The sequence below is a fragment of the Uranotaenia lowii genome, chromosome 2, assembly GCF_029784155.1.
Source record: "Uranotaenia lowii strain MFRU-FL chromosome 2, ASM2978415v1, whole genome shotgun sequence".
NCBI classification, from domain to species: domain Eukaryota; kingdom Metazoa; phylum Arthropoda; class Insecta; order Diptera; family Culicidae; genus Uranotaenia; species Uranotaenia lowii.
In genome coordinates this window covers 38,734,543-38,754,578 of record NC_073692.1, presented here as the reverse complement: position 1 = coordinate 38,754,578, position 20,036 = coordinate 38,734,543, and the positions used below count along the sequence as shown (strand labels likewise).

The 20,036-nt window shown below is 35.7% G+C and overlaps 1 protein-coding gene across 8 annotated transcripts in view; it reads left to right on the top strand.

Annotated features, from left to right (window-relative positions):
- LOC129746246 (CUGBP Elav-like family member 2) overlaps positions 1-20,036 on the top strand; it is a 406,881-nt gene that overhangs the window by 381,011 nt on the left and 5,834 nt on the right. For all 8 annotated transcript variants that reach the window (XM_055739817.1, XM_055739818.1, XM_055739814.1 and 5 more), the window contains one exon: positions 17,137-17,289. In XM_055739817.1, coding sequence (XP_055595792.1) covers positions 17,137-17,289 — 153 coding nt within the window. The remainder of the gene's footprint in view (positions 1-17,136; positions 17,290-20,036) is intronic.

Here is a 20,036-nt window from a genome sequence, read left to right as displayed (position 1 = left end):
GTTATTTTTCGTCTTAAAAAACAAATAGAATAAGCTTTTCTCCAATAAATTACTATGCTGGCATAATTATTTGGGTAACTTATAATGATCTTTTAGCATGAATGGTTTAAAAACCTTTGACAATGGTATGAACATGGTGAGAACATCTCAGGATAAAAATCTATCTTTTAATACTTTGCAATGACTACTTTGCAAATGACAAAAGGTGTTATCAAAACTTTGAAATCATGCTTTTTTTTATTTTTAAACATATTGATGCAAGAACGGTTTCAGGGTGGATTTTTATTAACATTGAAAAACAATAAATCCAATTGATATCGCTGAAACTGCCTCGCGAAGTCTGGCTTGAAAAGTAGTCATGCAATACCTCGCTAGACACCCAGCAGTGATGCCAATTGGATTTATTGTTTTTCAATTCTAAAAGACATGCCCTCATTTGACACCAAATAACTTTTTTGTCTAATGAGATACGAAGTTGTTCAACGGATAATTTCCTTTAGAGAATTTATAAATTGGCACAAAAACCATTACCAGACTCGATTCCACAGAAGAAAAAAAAATTATGTTGATTTTTCAGTACAAAATATTCAATTTTCCCATACAAACCTAAAAGTTCAAATTTACTCATGTTACTTGAAAATTCTATAAAAATCATGGATGAGTTTTGAACCAAAACCCAAGCTTTTTAGACCCATTTTATCAAATGTCAAATTCGTTGGTACTGGAACAAAATCTCGTAAAAAACCTCTCAAAATCTAACGGACTACTCAAACTCGCTTTCGAAAGCAGACATCTGTTCAATGGATTCGTAGGAGCATTATTAGTTACTTAACTACATAAAATAAATTTTAAGAAATAATCTTTGATTTTTGATTTTATGGAAAAAAAATTCTATGCATCACCAGAACTCTAATAATGCTAAAATCTGGCTATTAGGCCTTGATCTAGAAACGTCATTATAAATATTTTTTAATCTTTGATTAAATCATTATGCTGCTCACCAAAGCTTTTATAAAATTTTCCAATAGACATTATTGTAAAACATGGCATAATGACATCGCAAATATAATAGAATTGATTGAAAACAAATACTTGACATAGCGAATCCATCAACATGGCGTCATTTTGTGCCCTTCGATTTTGCAACCAATATGGCGTTAGTTGATTCAGTGCTTAATAGCTTTATTATGGTCCTGAAAACGGCTATTTAGTTTTATAACGAGTTTTATGAGAGCCATATAAACAGCTAAAATTTGACGTTTCAATCGCAAGTCAACTAATTGCACGCATAGGATGAGTTCCTCATTTTTGAGTTGTTAATCAGTTAATGAGACAGACATTTTAAATGACTTAAATAATAAATTGGTTGTGCCTGTCTGATGACACGATTTCATGAGTCATCTGACGCCATCTTGAAATCCAAGATGTCGACTTCCGCTTAACTTTAAAATGTTTTGAATGACTTGTGAAAGGTGAAAGGGCTAAACTAGAAGAAGTAGAATTTCGCAATCTGCCGCCATCATGCAATCGAAGATGGTGGCTTCCGCTGATCTTTAAAATGCTTCAATCGATTATCATTGATACAAAGGTTTGGAATGAAAAGCCGAAGCCGCCATCTAGGATTTAAATATAGCGTCAGAATTCCAAGTTCGATTTCTTCTTGAATAGCTCTTCCGCCGAACTTGAATGTTGTTGAGGTTTCATGGGATTTTCAGTGATTTACAGCATTTTGAACTTAAGAGGAAGCCACCAATTCGACTTCATATTGTTAAGCCCTTTTAATCAATACCTATATTATGAGGGATTCAAGCGATTATCAGTAATATACAGATTTGAAAAGAAAAGATTTCAAGATAGGGTCAGATATCGAAATTCGAGTTTTACTCGATTAGGCCTTTACCCAATACACAAAATGTGGAGTATACATGCGATTTTCGGTGATTCATAGCATTTTTTACGTTAATCGAAAGCCGCCATCTTGGATTTCAATATAGCGTCACATTGCGAAATTCGACTTCTACTCGTAAGGCCCTAAGCGCTTTCACCCAATACCGATGTTGTGGATTTTTCATGAGATTTTAAGTAATTCGCAGTCTCGAAAAGAAAAGTGGAAGTTATTAATGATGACTAGGGTGTCTCAAAATTGCATAATATCTGGAAATCTGGGGGCTCACCCTCCAAATGGTAGATTAGGCTGCGGAGAATAAACTTTTGTATAGGGCCAACTAAAAAAAAACTTGAAAAAAGTCCACTTTTTTAAGATATAATTTTAAACAAATTGTGGGTCCAAAATTTTTCACAATATTTTATAAGTTTTTAATTTTATTTGGATTAAAAACTACCCGAAAAAATTTAAAATCTACATGCTATTTTCTTTTTTTGTCCAAAAATTTTGTATTCTACTGACCAAAATGTGTACCTAGCGTAAATTTTTTTAATACCAATGCCACCAAAAGATGTAGATTTTTGTGCACTTAAACTTGTTTGAACAAAGTATGTTGTTTGTATAATCGTGTTAAGAGATATATACAATCCTCATTATAAATCTTAATTTAAGATATTTTTAATTTGATTTATCAAATTTGTCTTAATAAATACCTTCCAAATCTAAATACTTGTAAATAAAGGACTTAGATGTTTAAAATGAATTATTAGAAGACCATAGTCAAAATTTGAGCTGAATCTGATAACGGTAAGCACTGAATTTCAAGAGTGAAAGGGCTTCTGAGACATTGTTTTCTAAAGATGAATAAAAAACTGATTTTTCATCAAAAAATTTTTTTCGATTGGTCAGATTGCTTGTTTTTATTGATTCTATTAAAATTTGAATTAAGACTAACATTTCATCTGAAACTCTATTGGACATAAAACCAAAAATGGTGGTTCAAATATTGTGTTTTGGTCGAAAATTGTCGTTCAACACGCAATGAGTACATTTTACTCATTGCGCGTTAAACGACAATTTGCGTCCAAAACACAATTTTTGAATCGCCAGAACTTTTTTGTTTTATGTCCAATCGAATTGCAGTGTTCAGGTGAAATGTTAGTCTTAGTCAAATTTTAATAAAATCAATATAAACGTGCAATCGGTTGATAAAGAAAAAAATATTTGATGAAAAACCGTTTTTTATGCATCTTCAGGACGCAATGTCTCAAAAACCCTTTCAAACTTGAGATTCAGTGCAGTTCCTTTGCGTTATCAGACTCAGCCCAAATTTGGCATATTGCCTTCTGATGATTCCCTTAAACCATCTAAGTTTTTTTTGCGCAAGAGTTTTGATTTTCATTTAGGTATGTATTAAGATGAATTTGATAAATTAAATAAGAAATATCCGAAATTGTGATTTTTAATAAGGAATGAACCGTAAATATCTCTTCACAATATGATACAAACAACATACTTTGTTCAACAAAGTTTAAGTGCACAAAAATCTGCATCTTTTGGTGACGATGGTATTAAAAAAATAACGCTAACTACACATTTTGGTCAGTGGAATACAATATTTTTGAACAAAAAAATTTTTTTTTCTAGAAAACAGCTTGTAGATTTTAAATTTTGAAACAAATTTGTTTCAATATTCATTTTTTACTTGTAGTATTTAATCCAAGCAAAATTAAAAAATTACAAAATATGTAAATTTTGTGAAATTTTCGGAACCAAAATTTATTTAAAATTATATCTTTAAAAAGTGGACTTTTTTCAAAGATCGCGTTCGCGGCTCGCGGAACCTCTAAACATGATTTTTTTTAGCAACTTTTTTTTTCTCTTTCTAGGTGGGCCTTTTTTACTCAATACTCATATTGAAGAGATATTTTTACCACTACCGATGATTTGAAGTGTTTCAAAGATTCGTAAATATTTATTTTATTCAACTCAAAAAACAACACACGTGACTTATCAAAAATGTGTAAAAATGGGAAGTACAATTAAAATATGTGCAATCTAGCCTGAACGTATCCTGTTTTGACATTATTTGATTACAGCTTCAAAATCAATCACTGCGTGCCTTTATAAAACAGGAAAAAAAATTGAAACAAACTTCTTAGTTTATGTTTTATGGGAGTTTTAATAGAGCATTCAAAACTCTTTCTGAAAGATTTAAACGGTATATTTAGTCGAAGCTTTATTAGTATTTTCAGAACTACCTGAAAATTAATGTTAGAATCAAGAATCTAAGAATTTTTCATAACCATAATAAAACAATAATAAAGCTGCATCTAAAATGTCATATTGAAACTATAATAAAACCGTCCAATGATAGTTGGCTTAATGTGTGTTACTTCAGCGCCAATTGGTTCATCGAAAAAAAAAATGCTAATGACTTCTTTAGATTTTGGTCGACACAGATATACTTGTTGTTTTATACGGCCTAGAAGTGTTAGTTGAAACGTTACTGTCAAACTGAGTTTATTTGTTTAGAACATCAACGGATCACATGTTGATCCTAATGATTACCTAATAATATAATAAAATAAAAGCTACTTAAATATACACAGTTTTCGATGCTATTATGATTTAACTTCGGAAAGCAACTCTGAGCACTTCGAAGTCAAAGTACTCAGCAAAGCGGTTAAAGGTTCTAAATATTCCTATTAGAGTGCTGTTGGCCCAATAATTGTTCAGTCAGATGGAAATATACAGCTGCAGATATTGGTTTCCTATCCCTCGGGGTTGAACACTGGGGGGAATAGCTTCCAGCTCCCGTAGAAGAGTCAATCATCGATACAAGAAGATCCGCTACTACTAAAGCACGTGCAGCATCTTGGCGGTCTTGAAGCGTGTCCAAGTCAATCAAACGGTTGGTGTCACACCAGTGAGCAAAGGTATTGAACTGCCTTTGCAAGAAATCGTTATCGTCTTGTAGAAAAGTTTGAGGTCAGCAGTATACGCAAGTTTTGGGCCGTTAAGGAGAGTGGGGTCATCGTTGAAATAAATATCAAAAATCATCGGTCCCAAATGGCTTCCTTGAGGTACATCTGAACAAACGAAGAATTGCTTCGAGAAGTAGTTGCCTGAAGTAGTTGTTTAAACTGATAACTTTCGTCCCGTTAGGTAGCTTCGAAGCCAGTTCAGTACACCCAAAAATTAGACTCTTCTCCAATAATGAACATCCTTAAAGGTGGAATTATCGGTATAAGATTCTATGCCGGACCGGCATTATCAAGCTTTCCAATAACTGCCATTTTCCTCCCAGCGCAACCGCATTGCATATGTCTTAAAGAAACCAAGTAAAGCATATTCCATATCCTATCACAAGACAAAGCAGAACGGAAACAATCAGCCAGCAAGGATATTGTCGAGTGATGTATTAAGCGCTGTGTGTGTATGTAAATTGGCCGGCGATAGAAAACATTTTCTAGTTTCCCATTCGCACCAAAAAACACCGTCCAAACGGCAAACGATCAATGCAGTGCGTTTTTTATTTGGTATTCGGCAGTGGCAGAATGACTATGACAAAAAAAAACCCTTCGTTGCAAACCGACTCAGATGGTGCACTGGATAAGATATCGGACTGGCAAGCCGAGATGAGAATGTTGCAGTGAGTTCGATTCTCACTGCTTTTTTTTTGGAATGAATTATTCAATGGAGTGAAAATCCCATAACATTCTCGTCGTCTTTCAGTGTCGTAGTTGTTTTTTGACCCAAGGAGCTTGTGGATTGGAAACTACGCTTCGTTTCGGAAAATGCAATATACATACATCCTTAAAAGCCTGAATAAGCCTAGTCCCCTTTCTATGGAACTTTTGATAACTTGGAAAGTCTCACTGAGAAGAGAAGAATTATGGAAAAAGTCCTCTCAGAATTCAATGAATACTTTACTTAAACGGGGTTTAGTTGCGACTTTTTGATAATTTTCAGTCTTTCTGAATTTGTTTTCGAAGTTTTCTATATAGGAAAAGTCTTATAAAAATGAAAATCAGGTCTTTAAAAAAAATCCTCTTAAAAGTTATTTTTGAATAACGGAACATTTTCCAGCCAAATAATTTCCAATGTCCTCCTGGTCATTGATTGAATTATTATGGTTTATGGATCATTGTGGGGACATTAGCGGATTCCGAAAGTTATAGTAACAAATCCTAACCAACGAGACTCGGTTGGGACAAAAAAAAAACTCACCGCAGGATAAGTGGTTATTACAGCATGGCGGCGGCAGCAGTTGGACAATTTCCCTGGCTATGCCGCCTTCCCAACACCTGACCTAACAACTAAGTAGGATGATTCTGGTCCACCATTTCTAGTTAGAAGGAGGAGAAAGCCGGGGAGCTACCCGGAGGGCTGGCCAGCGGGAGTTCACCGACCACACAGTGATTAAACTTTTATGCCCAACGATTTCGCGTCCCTGTCACAAAAGTTCAGGGGAGGGGGGAGTGCAAGAGTGGGTCGGTCGAGGACGAGGGGTCCAACAATATGGTAGAGTAATTACATGAGAATCCGAACATATGGCCCCCGGTTCTCCCCAGAACTACAACTAAACTAATACATCACCGAAACACCGGGACATTTGGAATGTGTCCGTCGGTTGGTTCGTTGTGAGCCTTTTTTTCTGTACTCAGAATTGTCGGCGGAGCTTTTTACAGTCAGTCGATTTATGCTACTAGTATGGAGTGAGGGGTAGCTCGTAGTTCCAAAAATGTGTATAAGAGTTTGCCCGTGAATAATTGATAGTTGCGCCAGAAGGAGGAAACAGACCACAAATCGTAGTGTAGCAGTCGCACCGGACAGCTAATTAGGTCATGATGTTCGTTCGGTGCTGCCGCCTGTCGGTTCATTTCGGACTCACGAAATGGGTTAGCGGTTTTGGGTGTGAACCATATTTAGTTGTTCCGTCCGGTTACGGTTACGGAAAAAGTGTCCTTTCGAAGTTGCTACAAAATTGCTCCTTTCTTCTTGCTAATGACAAATTCAACGTGGCATGAATTATTTTCAGCCGCTCATTGTTTAAAGTGCTTGTGGATAACGGGCTCTTTAATTTTTCATGATACTTGTAAGATATTTTTCGTTCTCTGGATAATAAAAATAATATTCATATGAATTAATATACTGAATTGGTCTATTAGAGAAGATGTCCGTGTTAGAAGCCCCAATTTTCTTGGGAGTAGACTTAAGCAGATTTAGATTCTTTCGTTATAGTGTGAGGTTGCCAGAATTTTTTCAACAAGTATCCGGGCCGGACAAAACCGAGCAATTTTATGTAAAAACCTGGCCGTCATCGTCTAGTGGTTAATATCCGGGAAATTTTTGTCAAAACTCAGAAACAACTCAACAAAACTCAAGAAAAAAAATTGGAAAAAAAATTTCATCAAATCTTATCGACAGATTTTAAATCCTATTTTAGGTTTCCAAAAAACCTTTCATGATTATTTTAATAAAACTTGTCAAAAAAATTTCGTTTTGGAGGCATGAATAAAATAAAAATTACATCACAATTTGTTTTTTTTTGTTTGATTTGCCAAAAACAGTGAATAAAAACGAGCAAAATCCGAGCATTATTAATCGAAATCCTGGCAACCGGGCCGGGACGGATTGTCCATAAATATTGTATTAAATACAATTGTATTATACTTAATGTCGATGTCCGTGCTAGAGAAAGCTCTCCCAAATCTTATCTATCTTTAACACTAGAAGGACCGGCAAATTGAATATACCTATTCGGACCGTGACCAGTCAAAATGACTGGTATAGGGGAAATTCTTTATATCACAATATTTTTAACTTTGTTCTTTTGACATTATTTTGTTATTTATTCGATAACATTTTTGTTACAAAATGGAAATATTTTTTCACCATGGGTGCACGGAATCACCTTACTTTGGCATAGTTGACGAATGCGTGTATGTCATAACATGAATATTTCAAATAATTATCAAAAAATTAAAACACATTTTCAATTTAATTATAAAATCATGTTAGAGGCTATCGGTATTGACCATGGGTGCACGGTTTCACTTCAATTTTGTTTTAGTAGATATTTTCTAGCATCCATCGCTCTGAAATTTTTCAACACGTTTCCTATAAATTTTACCTGATATTGTAGGTTTTGAAGCATATGTTATCTATAAGTAGAGCCATTTACCATGGGTGCACGGATTCACTGCCATTTATCCAAAATCATTTTTTTTGCATGCAAAAGGTAAAGAATAAAGACTTTTATAGATTCAAATGAAAATTGTGTTGTATACATGGGTTTTCACTATGGGTGCACGGATTCACCGCGTTTTAATCAAATATTGGACTTTTTGCAAGTTTTCAAAAAGCATTTTTACAAATCTTAACTAAACCAAAGTCGAAACCATGTCTTTCATGTTGAGATATAATCAATTAAATAACGATTTGTATTTTAAGTTCCGTTTTTTTTCATTCCTGGAAAAGAAATATTTCAAAAAGTATCTTGAAATAATAAATTTATTTATTACTAAAAAAAGGTTTTTGCAGTCGTATATTTATCTGATAAGATCTGATCAACATCCAAGAAATTGAAAAACGGTTACCATGGACCGAGTGAATTTTGAGAATTATATGCATCAAGTTATGTCGTGTAACGAAAAGCAGTGAAAATAAAAATAATGAATCAACATTGTCAAATGTACATGTTTTTCGATTGACCAATATTGTATTTTAAATACCTATCATATCTAACTCAAAAATATTTTGTGTTCTGAAGCAAGTTGAAAACAATTTATTTCTATAAAATTTACAACGGCGAATTCATAGCCATTCTGTGCACCCACAATGAAATATCTGAGCGCCATTGTGGTGTATCAGATAGGCTTGCGCGAGTCTGGTCTAGGTATGCCAGGCGTACTAGGTTCGATTCCCGGTATCGGCAAGAAAACTCTTGGGTTCAAACCCCATTAGTTGACGACAGGTAAGATGTGTTTCCTCTTATAATAAAAATGTTCAATCAGTTGCCAACTGGCCAGGTATATACACGGGTGCCGGAATACCTGTAAGTGAACTTGTATTGGAAATTTGTCGAACCTAATAATCTAAGAATGCATGTGAACAAATACTTGGGCAGAAACTGCGGTGAATCCGTGCACCCATGGTGGATAACCAACATATAAAAAATATTCCGTGCACTCATGTTGAAATATCATTTAAATTATTCAGTTTAATAGCAGTTCTCTTCAAATTTCAATAAATGAGCACACAATTCATAATTATTTTACTCATTCTAGTTTAGTATAAAACATATTTATCACCTAAAACTACTCGATTACTCGAATGGACATGTATTAAATCTAACATAACTTTTACAAATCTTGATGAAATTTCGCCAAATTTTGACAGAAAGTTTGATTAAAGTTGGGCAAAAAAACAGACTAAAAAAATTGGGAGTCGAGTGCTTGAAGCGCCACACAGCGGCCAATCCGAGAACATTTTCTACAAATTTTCATGACTTTGCATCGAAAATCAATAATTTCATAACGAATGACACACTTCTGCCCACCATAAATCAACTAGGGCTCATTGTCTTGAATGTAGATTGCGAATGAAACCAAAAACAAGCGAAAAAAATTTATCTTGTTTGAGTTATAGGGTTGTAACTTTTACCAGTCATTTTGACTGGTCACGGTCCGAGTGTCCATGGCGAAATTTATCTCGCTTATTAAAAGAGCTAATGAAATAAAAAATACACAATTTTGTAGAGATTCAAAATTCATGAAAAGTCATATTTTTTGCGAATTTTTAAAGCGAAGTATTTAAAAGATATTCAACAAACAAAGTGTCCAACCAGTCATTTTGACTGGTGCGGTCTTTCTAGTGTTAAAACAGCTGTTGGCAATTTAGGTCTTTCTTCTACTCATTCAAGAAAGATGTCCGTACTAGAAGCACATTTTCTCTTTATAACTTGGCTTCAACGTACACGCTATAAAGGCAGACGTTTACTTTTCGTGACTAAATAGTATTCATTATTCTGTAGAACTTTTTTCATCTTTGATAATACGAATCGAATTAAAAAGTTAGACCACGCTTGATAATGTCGATTGTCATTAGTCACGGTGCTACAATGATACGTTTATATCAGTCTAATTTACAACTGATAAAAAATTAAACATTTGCATCAGACAGGCTATCATTGTAACACAAATTTGTTCATCTCTGCTGCCGATGGAACCGTCACATTTCCAACTTCCTTGCCTGGCCGGCACGTTGTTGCAAATGAGAGGTCAACCCGGTGGAGTATCATGACTCGTAAATATTTATCCTTTTCCCGAGTCCGTGTCAGCAAAGAGGTGTGCAATAAAGTGTATCGAAATAATTACCTCTACACCAGACTCCTCACGATTCTTCCAGAGGTAGAGCAAATGAAAAATCAGAAACAGAAACAGAATGATAGAGCCAGTAGCGAAAAAAAAATTGAATTCAACCACCGACCAACAAGGAACGAACGTATGTTGTGCCCGACCGGGATGGGGAAATAAATAATCAAATGAAAATTGTGTTATAATATAATAAATAAAACCGAATGAAATTCGTTTCCATCACCATCATCACCGGTTGCAAATGATTTGCTGTCTGCTGACAGCAGCAGCAGTCGGGCATCAATAGGATCGTGGGTGGGTTTCGTTTCGTTGGTGCGGGAGCAGATTCGTAGCCAGTTTGTTAATGGGTTTTTTTTCCAATTTAAATGTTAAATTTTTAAGTAACAAATATAGCGGAAGACTTTAGCCTGTAGAAATGAAGAAATGTGCCACAATTTGGCTGTTAACGTTTTTCCGAACTGGTTGAGCCTTCCGCCTCAATTTTTTGTGCGATTGTTTTCTTTGAATTCTTCATTAGAAATTTTGGTCAAACCAGATAAAGAGTCTCAAACTCAAATGAAATTACAGGAGGATGTCCGAGTTCGAAAACACAATTTGCTCTTGGAAGTTGATTTGGATGTCCGTGTTTGTGAGGCAGATATACAAAGCAAAATCTGTTAAAAAAGGGTCGTTTTTCAGTCATTTTTTTTTTGGTTCAAAACTGGATAACTTAAATAGATTTGGCATCTTCAGCTCTGACAGCCTTTACGTCGATGTCCTTTTTCCAACTTGTTTGAACTAAAAGATAAATTGTGGTCGTTTTTTTTTTGGTTTTCGAATTTCTGGGGAGACTTCCGTGGATGTTTTGAAAAACATCAAATGCTCAAGGCTTCTTATTTGAAAAAAACATAGTTTGTCATTGGGAAACCAAGTTAAAGCTGTAAGAAGAATATATTGCCTTTATTTTCTTTAAAGAAATATGTCACAATTTAGCTGTGGACGTTATTTTCAACTGGTTGAGACTTCCGCCTTTATTTTTTTTTAAATTTTGTGCGATTATTTTCTTTGAATTCTACATGAGAAATTATGTACAAACCAGATAGAGAGCTTCAAAGTCAACGTATTTGAGAGACTGACTCTGTTAAAATAGAGTCATTTTTTTGAGTCATTGCATTTGGCGTCAAAACTGGATAACTTTAATGGATTTTACGTCATCAGTTCTGACAGCCAAAACGTCGATGTCCATTTAAGAGAACCTCTCTAAAATTAGTATTTCAAACTTCTTAACCTTATTTAAAAAAAAACCATCATCTTATTTGAAATATACGATAAATGCTGGTCGTTTTTTGGTTTTCGAATTTTAAGAAAAATTTTTGTCACTATGAATGTTTGAATCATAAATTTAGGCATTCTGAACGCTATTCAAGTGTATTGAGACATCCGCTTTTGTTTTTTTTTCAACTTACGGGAAATATGAGAAAAGTGCCTTCTACAAGCAAATAGGCATTCTGAACGCTATTTAAGTGTATTGAGACTTCCGCTGTTGCTTTTTTTTTATTTTTTTTTACTTTTCGGTTTTTCAATACTCTATCTTGGGAAGCATTTTCAGTTAGGAAATCTCTATAACTTTATTCAGACTATCGCTTCAAAAATTTAACCCCCAATTGAGATTTCCGCCACAACTCTTTAAAAAAATGCCTTTTACAAGTAAATAACTTAATAGGCATTCTGAACGCTATTTAAGTGTATTGAGACATCCGCTTTTTTTAAAAAATTTTCCGCTTTTCGGATGTTCAAAACTCTTTCTTTGGAATCATTTATGAACCAAACAGAGAGCCTCGATTTCGGTTAGGAAAACTATAGTTCTATCCAGACTTTCGCACCAAAAATTTTACGCCAGATTGAGATTTCCGCCACAATTCTTTAACAAAAAACATTCCTAGTTATTTTTCTCCAAATTTCAGGAAATATGAGACGAAGTGCCTTTTACAAGTAAATAGTTAAATAGGCATTCTGAACGCTATTGAAATGTATTGAGACTTCCTCTTTTTTACTTTTCGGTTTTTCAAAACTCTATTTAGGAAACATTTTCGAACCAAACAGAGAGCTTGGAATTCAGTTAGCAAAACTTTATAGCTTTATTCAGACTTTCGGTTCAAGAATTTAACAATTGATTGAGATTTCCGCCACAACTTTTTGGAAAAAAAGCCAAGAATTTTTTCCTAACTCATGGGAAATATGAGACGAAATGCCTTTTACAAGTAAATAACTAAAAAGGTATTCTGAACGCTATTCAAGTGCATTGAGACTTCCGCTTTTGATTTTATTTAATTTTTTTCACTTTTCGGTTTTTCAAAACTCTATCTTGGGAAAAATTTTCAAATCAAACAGAGAACCTTGGACTCAGTTGGGAAAACGTTAGAACTAAATTCAGACTTTTGCTTCAAACGTTTAACACCTGATTGAGATTTTCGCCACAACTGTTTAAAAAAAAACATGCCAAGCAACTTGTGGGACATATGACACGAAGTGCCTTCTACAAATAAATAGGCATTCTAAACGCTATTCAAGCGTATTGAGACATCCGCTTTTTTAATTTTTTTTTATCACTTTTCGGTTTTTCAAAACTCCTTGAGAAACATTTTTGATCCAAACAGAGAACCTCGAATTCGATTGGAAAAACTAGAGCTTTATCCAGACTCTCCAAAAACTTAACACCAGATTAAGATTTCCGCCACAACTCTTTAATAATAAAAAAACATTTCAAGTATTTTTTCTCCAACGTACAGGGAATATGAGACGAAATGCATTATGAGCACTATTAGACATTCTGAACACTATGCAAGTGTATCGAGACTACCGTTTTTGTTTATTTTTAAATTTTTTCACTTTTCGGTTTTTCAAAACTCTATCTTAGGAAACGTTTTTCGAACCAGAGAGCCTTGAATTCAGTTAGAAGACTTTTATATTATTATTACTCAAACATTCGTTTCAAAAATTTAACAGAAGATTGAGATTTCCGCCACAACTCTTTAAAAAAAAGTAAATAACTTTATGATCTTGTTTAACTTATTTGAAACCTTGCTTGCAGCTGATGTTCACTTCAGAAACAATGAAGATGATTGAAACTTCCGCCATTTCTGAGAATTTTTTATTTACTAACTCAAATTGAAAAATTCCAGTTACTTAAAGTTCGCCAACACTAAAAAAATTTAGAATTGAAATTGAATTTTTATCCGTCAAAAGAACGAATTGAGACTTCCGTTGGTGTTTTTTTTAGATTGAGACTTCCGTTGGTGTTTTTGTGCAAACTTCAAACTCTCATTACTTGGCTAATACAAAGTTTTATTTTTGTAAAGAAATCAATTTTTTTTTGCGAAGTGGAACTGCCGATAGCTCAATATGCTGCAATGTATTCAGACTTCCGTCCACAGAAAATATTGAGTAACAACGTTTTTAAATATAGTTAAACTGATGTAAACACCAAAAGTAAATTCAGGTTTTAACATCTGTCAGTGGATTGAAGCTTCTGTTTAAAAAAAAAATACAGATATGATCGTATTGTTTTTTCATGAAGATTTGTTTTTGTTTCGTTTTTGTTTGCGTTTTTTTGCTATAATGCTACTTTTATAGCAAGTTCAGACTACTGTGCGATGGCAAATCATCAACTGGATTGAATTTTCTACTCATTTCCAACATTCTAGTGAATTTAATCATCTGGATGGATAAAGCAATGTTTTTTTTTTTATTTTAGACGCCTTCTGCCAAAAATGATAAATATTTTAGCCTAAATATGACAGGAAGATTTTCACACCTGGTAGTGGATTGTGATTTCTGCTCAATACATTCAAACTTCTTTTTTGTTCTGGGATTGAGACCCTATCCTGGAAATTCTTGGATTGTGGCCTTTTTTTAGGCATTGGTTCAATTTCATGTTTATGAAAATATCTTTGAAAGTCGATTAAGATTTCTGCTTAAAACGAATTTGGATTTTTGGATCAGGAAAAAAGCAAACTCCTTTTTTATTGAGCTCATTATGTTTTTAAAATTTAGATGAAAATGTGTTGAAATATATGTTTTTGAACATTTGAAAAAACTTATTGTGATGAAAACTTGACGACTGAATTGAAACTTCTGCTCGTATAGAAAATTCAGATAAATTGAGATTTCTGCTTCGTGCATTTAAACTTTTGGTGATAAAAATTGCAGAATACTGGCAAAACGAGCTCTCTGCCAAAAATGTTCTAAATTCCAGCTTTAAACACGCTTAAAGAAGAATTTTTATTTAAATTTTACTCGCGATTTAATTTTCTCACGATGAAATTAGGTTTTTGGTTAAAAAGAGGAAACAATTAGATAAAAGTGTGATTAAAAAAATCTTGTTAGAAAAGACAGCCTTTTTTCCGTTAGAAAATTATCAATTTTCTGTATTGTACTCTTCTCTATTCTTCTCTCCTCTAAAACGTTGCCAGATCTACGGATTTCCCCGCTGATCTACGGATTTTAAGCACTTCTACGGATCGATGCTCGAATTCTACGGATTTTCAGCATTTCCTACGGATTTACTACGAATTATTGAAAAAATTGTAGGGATTTTGCGAATAGACAAAAATTCTACTTGATAACTAAAAAACAGGTCATTTAGTTTCATTTATCCAAAATCAGTACATTTTTCGTTTTTCACCAAACCTATGGATTTGAGCAGTTTGTATTCTGGCAACGCTGCTGCTTTTCTCTTCTCACTAACTTCTCTCGACTGTAAACTATATTCATCTGTTTATATTACTGGACTCTGTACAATTCTACTTGTAAATCGTCTATTCTAGAGTTCCATCCAAATCTACTCGAATCTCAACTTTTATCTGTACTCGATTGTTGAAATAATTTTCTTGTTCCAACTTGATTCTCAAACTTCGACTTAACTCTCAGTGTTTTTCGCACAGCTCAGGAAATTTAGCGAGAGGAAAAGTGAATGGTTTTTTTTCCAGGAACGGTAGAACAAAAAACGCGTCTGACTTGTAAAACGGTGAGATTTTTTCTGACTTTTTGAAATGTACAGTGTTGAGATTAATAGCAATAAAACAAATTTATAGCAATTGCAAGTGTTGCCCTATTTTCGGAACGTTTATTCTAGTCTTAACTTGGTTCCAAAATCCCCACTTAACTTTTGACGTTTGTCGACTCGATTCTCGATTTTTTAAGAACTTATGTAGTGGACTGAGACTTCCTTTTTCAGAAACTGAGACTTCTCATTTAATGAAAGTAATAAGAGATTGTTGACGTTGCTTGAAAAAAATTGGTTTTAGGATTCATTCAAACCTTCAAACGTATACTTTCGGAAAAGTTTTGACAATATTGAACTGAAACTTCTGCACTGTTCATGGCAGACTGAGACTTCCGCTGGCTTAGACAATTTAGTCAAACGATAGCCATTCTTAAAATGATTAAAATTTTCAAAATTATTCAGCTCAAAAAAATCAAAAAAATAATTCTTCTTTCAAGTACAGATTCAGACCTCTGCTAAGAGTTAACCATAACAAAGAATTGAGACTTCTCCCGTTTTAAAACGTTCAAAAATACATATTCATAAATAAACTGTGATTTTTCTTTAAGTCAAGTTGATTGAGACTGTCGCTTAACTTACATATTCAGAATGGTCAAAAATTAAACTAAAAATTCGTGAGGTCTTGCTCTTTTTTTTTAAGAATAGTTTTAGAGTAAATTCTTCACATTTCCTAATGACCATTCTGAGTAACAATTGCAGAAAAAACGCCTTTCTTTGACAGATCCTTGTTCGGATTTTGCTCTATGGGAGCAACAAGATTTTATCCAGACAAGGACCAGTGTTCGTTTTGGTTTTTTTTTTGTCATCTGTGGGTCTCCAGTTCAAAATTACTTGAGTGAAAAACAGCATTCGTCAACATCCGCTTTCATTGCCCACACCCACACTCTGACTGACTGAAACACACCAGGATGATCATGATGATGCGTCGTCTATCTATCAATTGATGCCGATGTTCATCATTCATTGGTCATATCCATGGAAATTCGTCCAGACGAAAAAAAAACTACACGCCATCCCGCGGAAATCGTGTATTCTGCCTTACGGTGTAGATGACACCGAAAACAGTCGTCGTCAGTCATTCACTGAAACAAACTTTGATGAACAGACGAGTTTTTTCGGGGTTTCCGATAAAAATAGCAATAAAAAAGCTTCACTCCGGGTATCATCACCCAATACACGTTGCTGCAGCATATGTATCGGATTTTTACTTTTTCTCATTTGAAGAAAAAAAAACGAATTCCGGATATTCTGCAGCGTTTCCGGTTATGACCGTTGTGTGGTTTGGTTTGGTCAAAGAGAAACCACACGTGGTGGTTCATCGAGCGGCGGTTGGCATGATTAAATTTACCCCCTTTTTGGTGGGCGCCACGTGGCTGCATGCACTGTGTGTTTCCCTATCGAATATCGGTTGATGTTTTTTTTAAATTTTTTTCGCATCCATCCATCCATCCCACCAAACTAAATATAACGAAATTAAGCTCTCGCTTCCCACCTCTCAATTATTGCTTCTCACTTTATATAGGTACGTACAAACCTCAACATTGAAAGGTTTCGCCAGGCCTATTGATGACAGGGCACTGACTGCTGCATGGCCATTTATCCACATCCGGTTTTTTTCGTATTAAACTTGCATGACAGTTTGGCGTTGTGTTAAAATTTTCATAAAATTCCTAAAGTTGATTTGGAGATGTTCATTAGAAACCCTCAGCCGTTCCCTAATTATTAACATTTGCTGCCATTCATCGACTTCTGATTGACAAATCTATGTTCAATTAATCTGATTCTGTTTTTTTTTTCTTCTAAATTTCATCATCAAAATACAGGGTCCACCGGTACGGATACCGCAACAGCAGCCGCCGCCGCCTTGACGCCGTACGCCGCCCTGCCGCAGCTGACGGCAGCATTCACCACTTCGCCTTTAGCCAATCCGACGATGGCCCAAGCCGTGGCCGCGGCCGCCGGCAAGCAGATCGAGGGTAAGTTTCTGGCTAATCCTACCAAGGTGGTTGATCGTTCAGAGATCAAACTCTATTTTTAATTTTTATTGAAAACAACATTGTTAGTAGCGTCTTTGAGTACAATTAAAATTGGTTCAAAGGAGAAGGGCAAAGTTTTCTTGCATTAAAGCTCCGGCTAGCTCACAAAAATGCTAACAAAATCGCTTAAATTTACATGCTTTAATAATACAGTTTTATTCTGGTCAAACCCAGTTGCCTTAATGTGCATCAAAACAGCAAAACGTCGTAATTTATGAGAGGGTACAAGTTCAGTGACAGAACTTCTTACTGGGAACATACATGCGTGTTCTCGGAAAAAGGAGGAAAAAGAACGAAAAAAAAAATTAAATTAAATTATAATCTAGTGCATCAGATTCGAATTGAAAATGCCACGCCTCATTCGTATCTCTCTCATTCCTGGTCCCAGTAGAATAAACAACATTTATCTCCTCCCTTAGCAGCTTGATGGTCCCTTCGAGTCGTTCAAATTCTACGTCTCACAGAACACTTGTCTGCTTTAGACGTTTAATCAGCTCTTTTCAACTTTCCAATGAATTGATTTTCATTGTTACATATGAGTCTCAAGGGGAAGAGTTCGTTTTCCGTAGATGCGGCTACCTTTGAAGGTTACCCTGGATAACCCTTATCAGGACTGTTCAAAGTTTCACTTGGACGTTTACGGGACCCACGCTCAGAACCATACCGGCGCAAGTCGATAGAGGAATCAGAGACCTGTATCTAGGAAGTTTTCCCGAAAAACTCGCCAGGTTACATACATCCCAAACTTCAATTAGGGTCTTTGACTTAATACATTTCTATCCGGTATGATTCTGAGAATTGAAAATTAGGCTCAACGGCTTAACTCGTTTCAAATTTCTGTTAATAACCGCTCGGTCTAGATTTGGTTATTTAAGGACACTTCAAGAGGTACCTTCGCTAGGCATATTTGTACTAAGCGAGTGGCACAAATCAGACTTCTCCGGTTCCTGGCCCGACGACTTTGCAATAAGTTCCCCTCCATGGCTCTGATCCTCCAGCAGCTTTGGTGCGTCGACCTCCCGATGGTTCCAGTGAAGAACCATAGAGAGTACAAGAGACTCTAGCCTTGATACCTCTGATGGACTTCAAGGTCCAATACACGATTGTCACACTGAAGTTGTCAGTTTTTCTTGGAAAGCTTTTAGAATGCAGAGTGACCAAGTAAAACGTTGGTCAGTCCGCCTGTTTCACCACTCCAGATCTCCAAAACTCAGTCTCCAAACTGAGTCTCAAGGGGAAGAGTTTGCTTCCGTAGATGCGGCTACCTTTGAAGGTCCCCTGGATAACCCTTTTGAGGGCTGACCAAACTTTCATTTGGACGTTGACGCACAGGTCGAGAAAGGCATCAGAGACCTGCATTCTGGAAGCTTTCCCAAAAAACTCGCCAGATTTTTACCGGGACGGCAGATGAATGTACTACGAAGAGGTAGAGCCATTAAGAACTATTCAGAAGAACTTTTGGCATAACAATACAGGTTACGTGGATACCAAACTTCAAACTAGGGTCTCTGAATTTAAAAAAACAATTCCATCCAGTATGGTTCTTAGAATTGAACATTAGGCTCAACAGCCTATTTAAAGACACTTCAAGAAGTATCTTCGCTAGTCATATTTGTACTAAGCGAGAACATCGACAGTTGAATACATTCAACCCTATCAAATCTGCCTTATGTGCCCCTTGGTGCCCAAACTAATCTTTACAATGAAGGTCAAGTCTTTGCTTCGCTCAGACCTGCTGCACTAATTACTGCGTCTAGACGACCTTGGGCTCGACGAGTTTTTAATGACTTCTGGCCCCATGACCTGCTATTGACTCGGGCTTGACAACCTTCCATGGCTCCAGCTCGACGAGTTTCCATAGCACCTAGTTCCCTATGGCTCAGACCCTCCAACAGCTCCCGGATTGACGACCTCTATCTAGCTTTGGTGCGTCGACCTCCCGATGGTTCCAGGTCCGAAAAACCTCCATCCATTCTTTCCGGCGACTTTCTAATGGCTCCGACACGTCGAATTTCCATTTGGTTCCCTACTCGATGAAAACCGTTTTCCAATCCGAACAAGAAAATAGTTAGGATGTCATATACCAAGGTCCTCAATTTTGTTTCGCAATTCTTATCTTTATATTTCTTTAGATTTCGAAGTGATTTAGCAAGTCTGTGGAAAGAAGAGAACAAACTTACTGTTCTGTGGTTCAAACTGGAATGGCTTTATTTTCAATATGTATTGTCTTTTATACATAAAAACATCTTGGCGCACACATTGAATAGCATGTGTGCATGTGTTATTATACACCGAGATGAACCAGGAATGCCAACACTCCTCCTCAAAACACGCTTTTGATATCTCTGCATCGTAATGGACCATAATCGTCGCCTTGACTACGACGACGGCTGGAAGCTCTACACCTCGACACTCCTCCTGAGGCCTGACGCTTCCAAGTGGCTTCAGCCTGACGACCTTTATTCGTTTTCTGGTTCGACGCCCTTCCATGGTACTGGCTTGACGACCTTCCTTGGTTCCCGGCTCGTAAGTCCTCCAGAGGCTCCCGGTCCAACGATCACCCTCTGGATCTCAACTTGACAACCTTCTACGGTACCGGCTTGTCAACCTTCCATGTCTTATGGTACGACGACCTAATAACTTCGGCCCAAAGACCTTCCAAAGACCCTGTCCGTCGACCTCTCTCC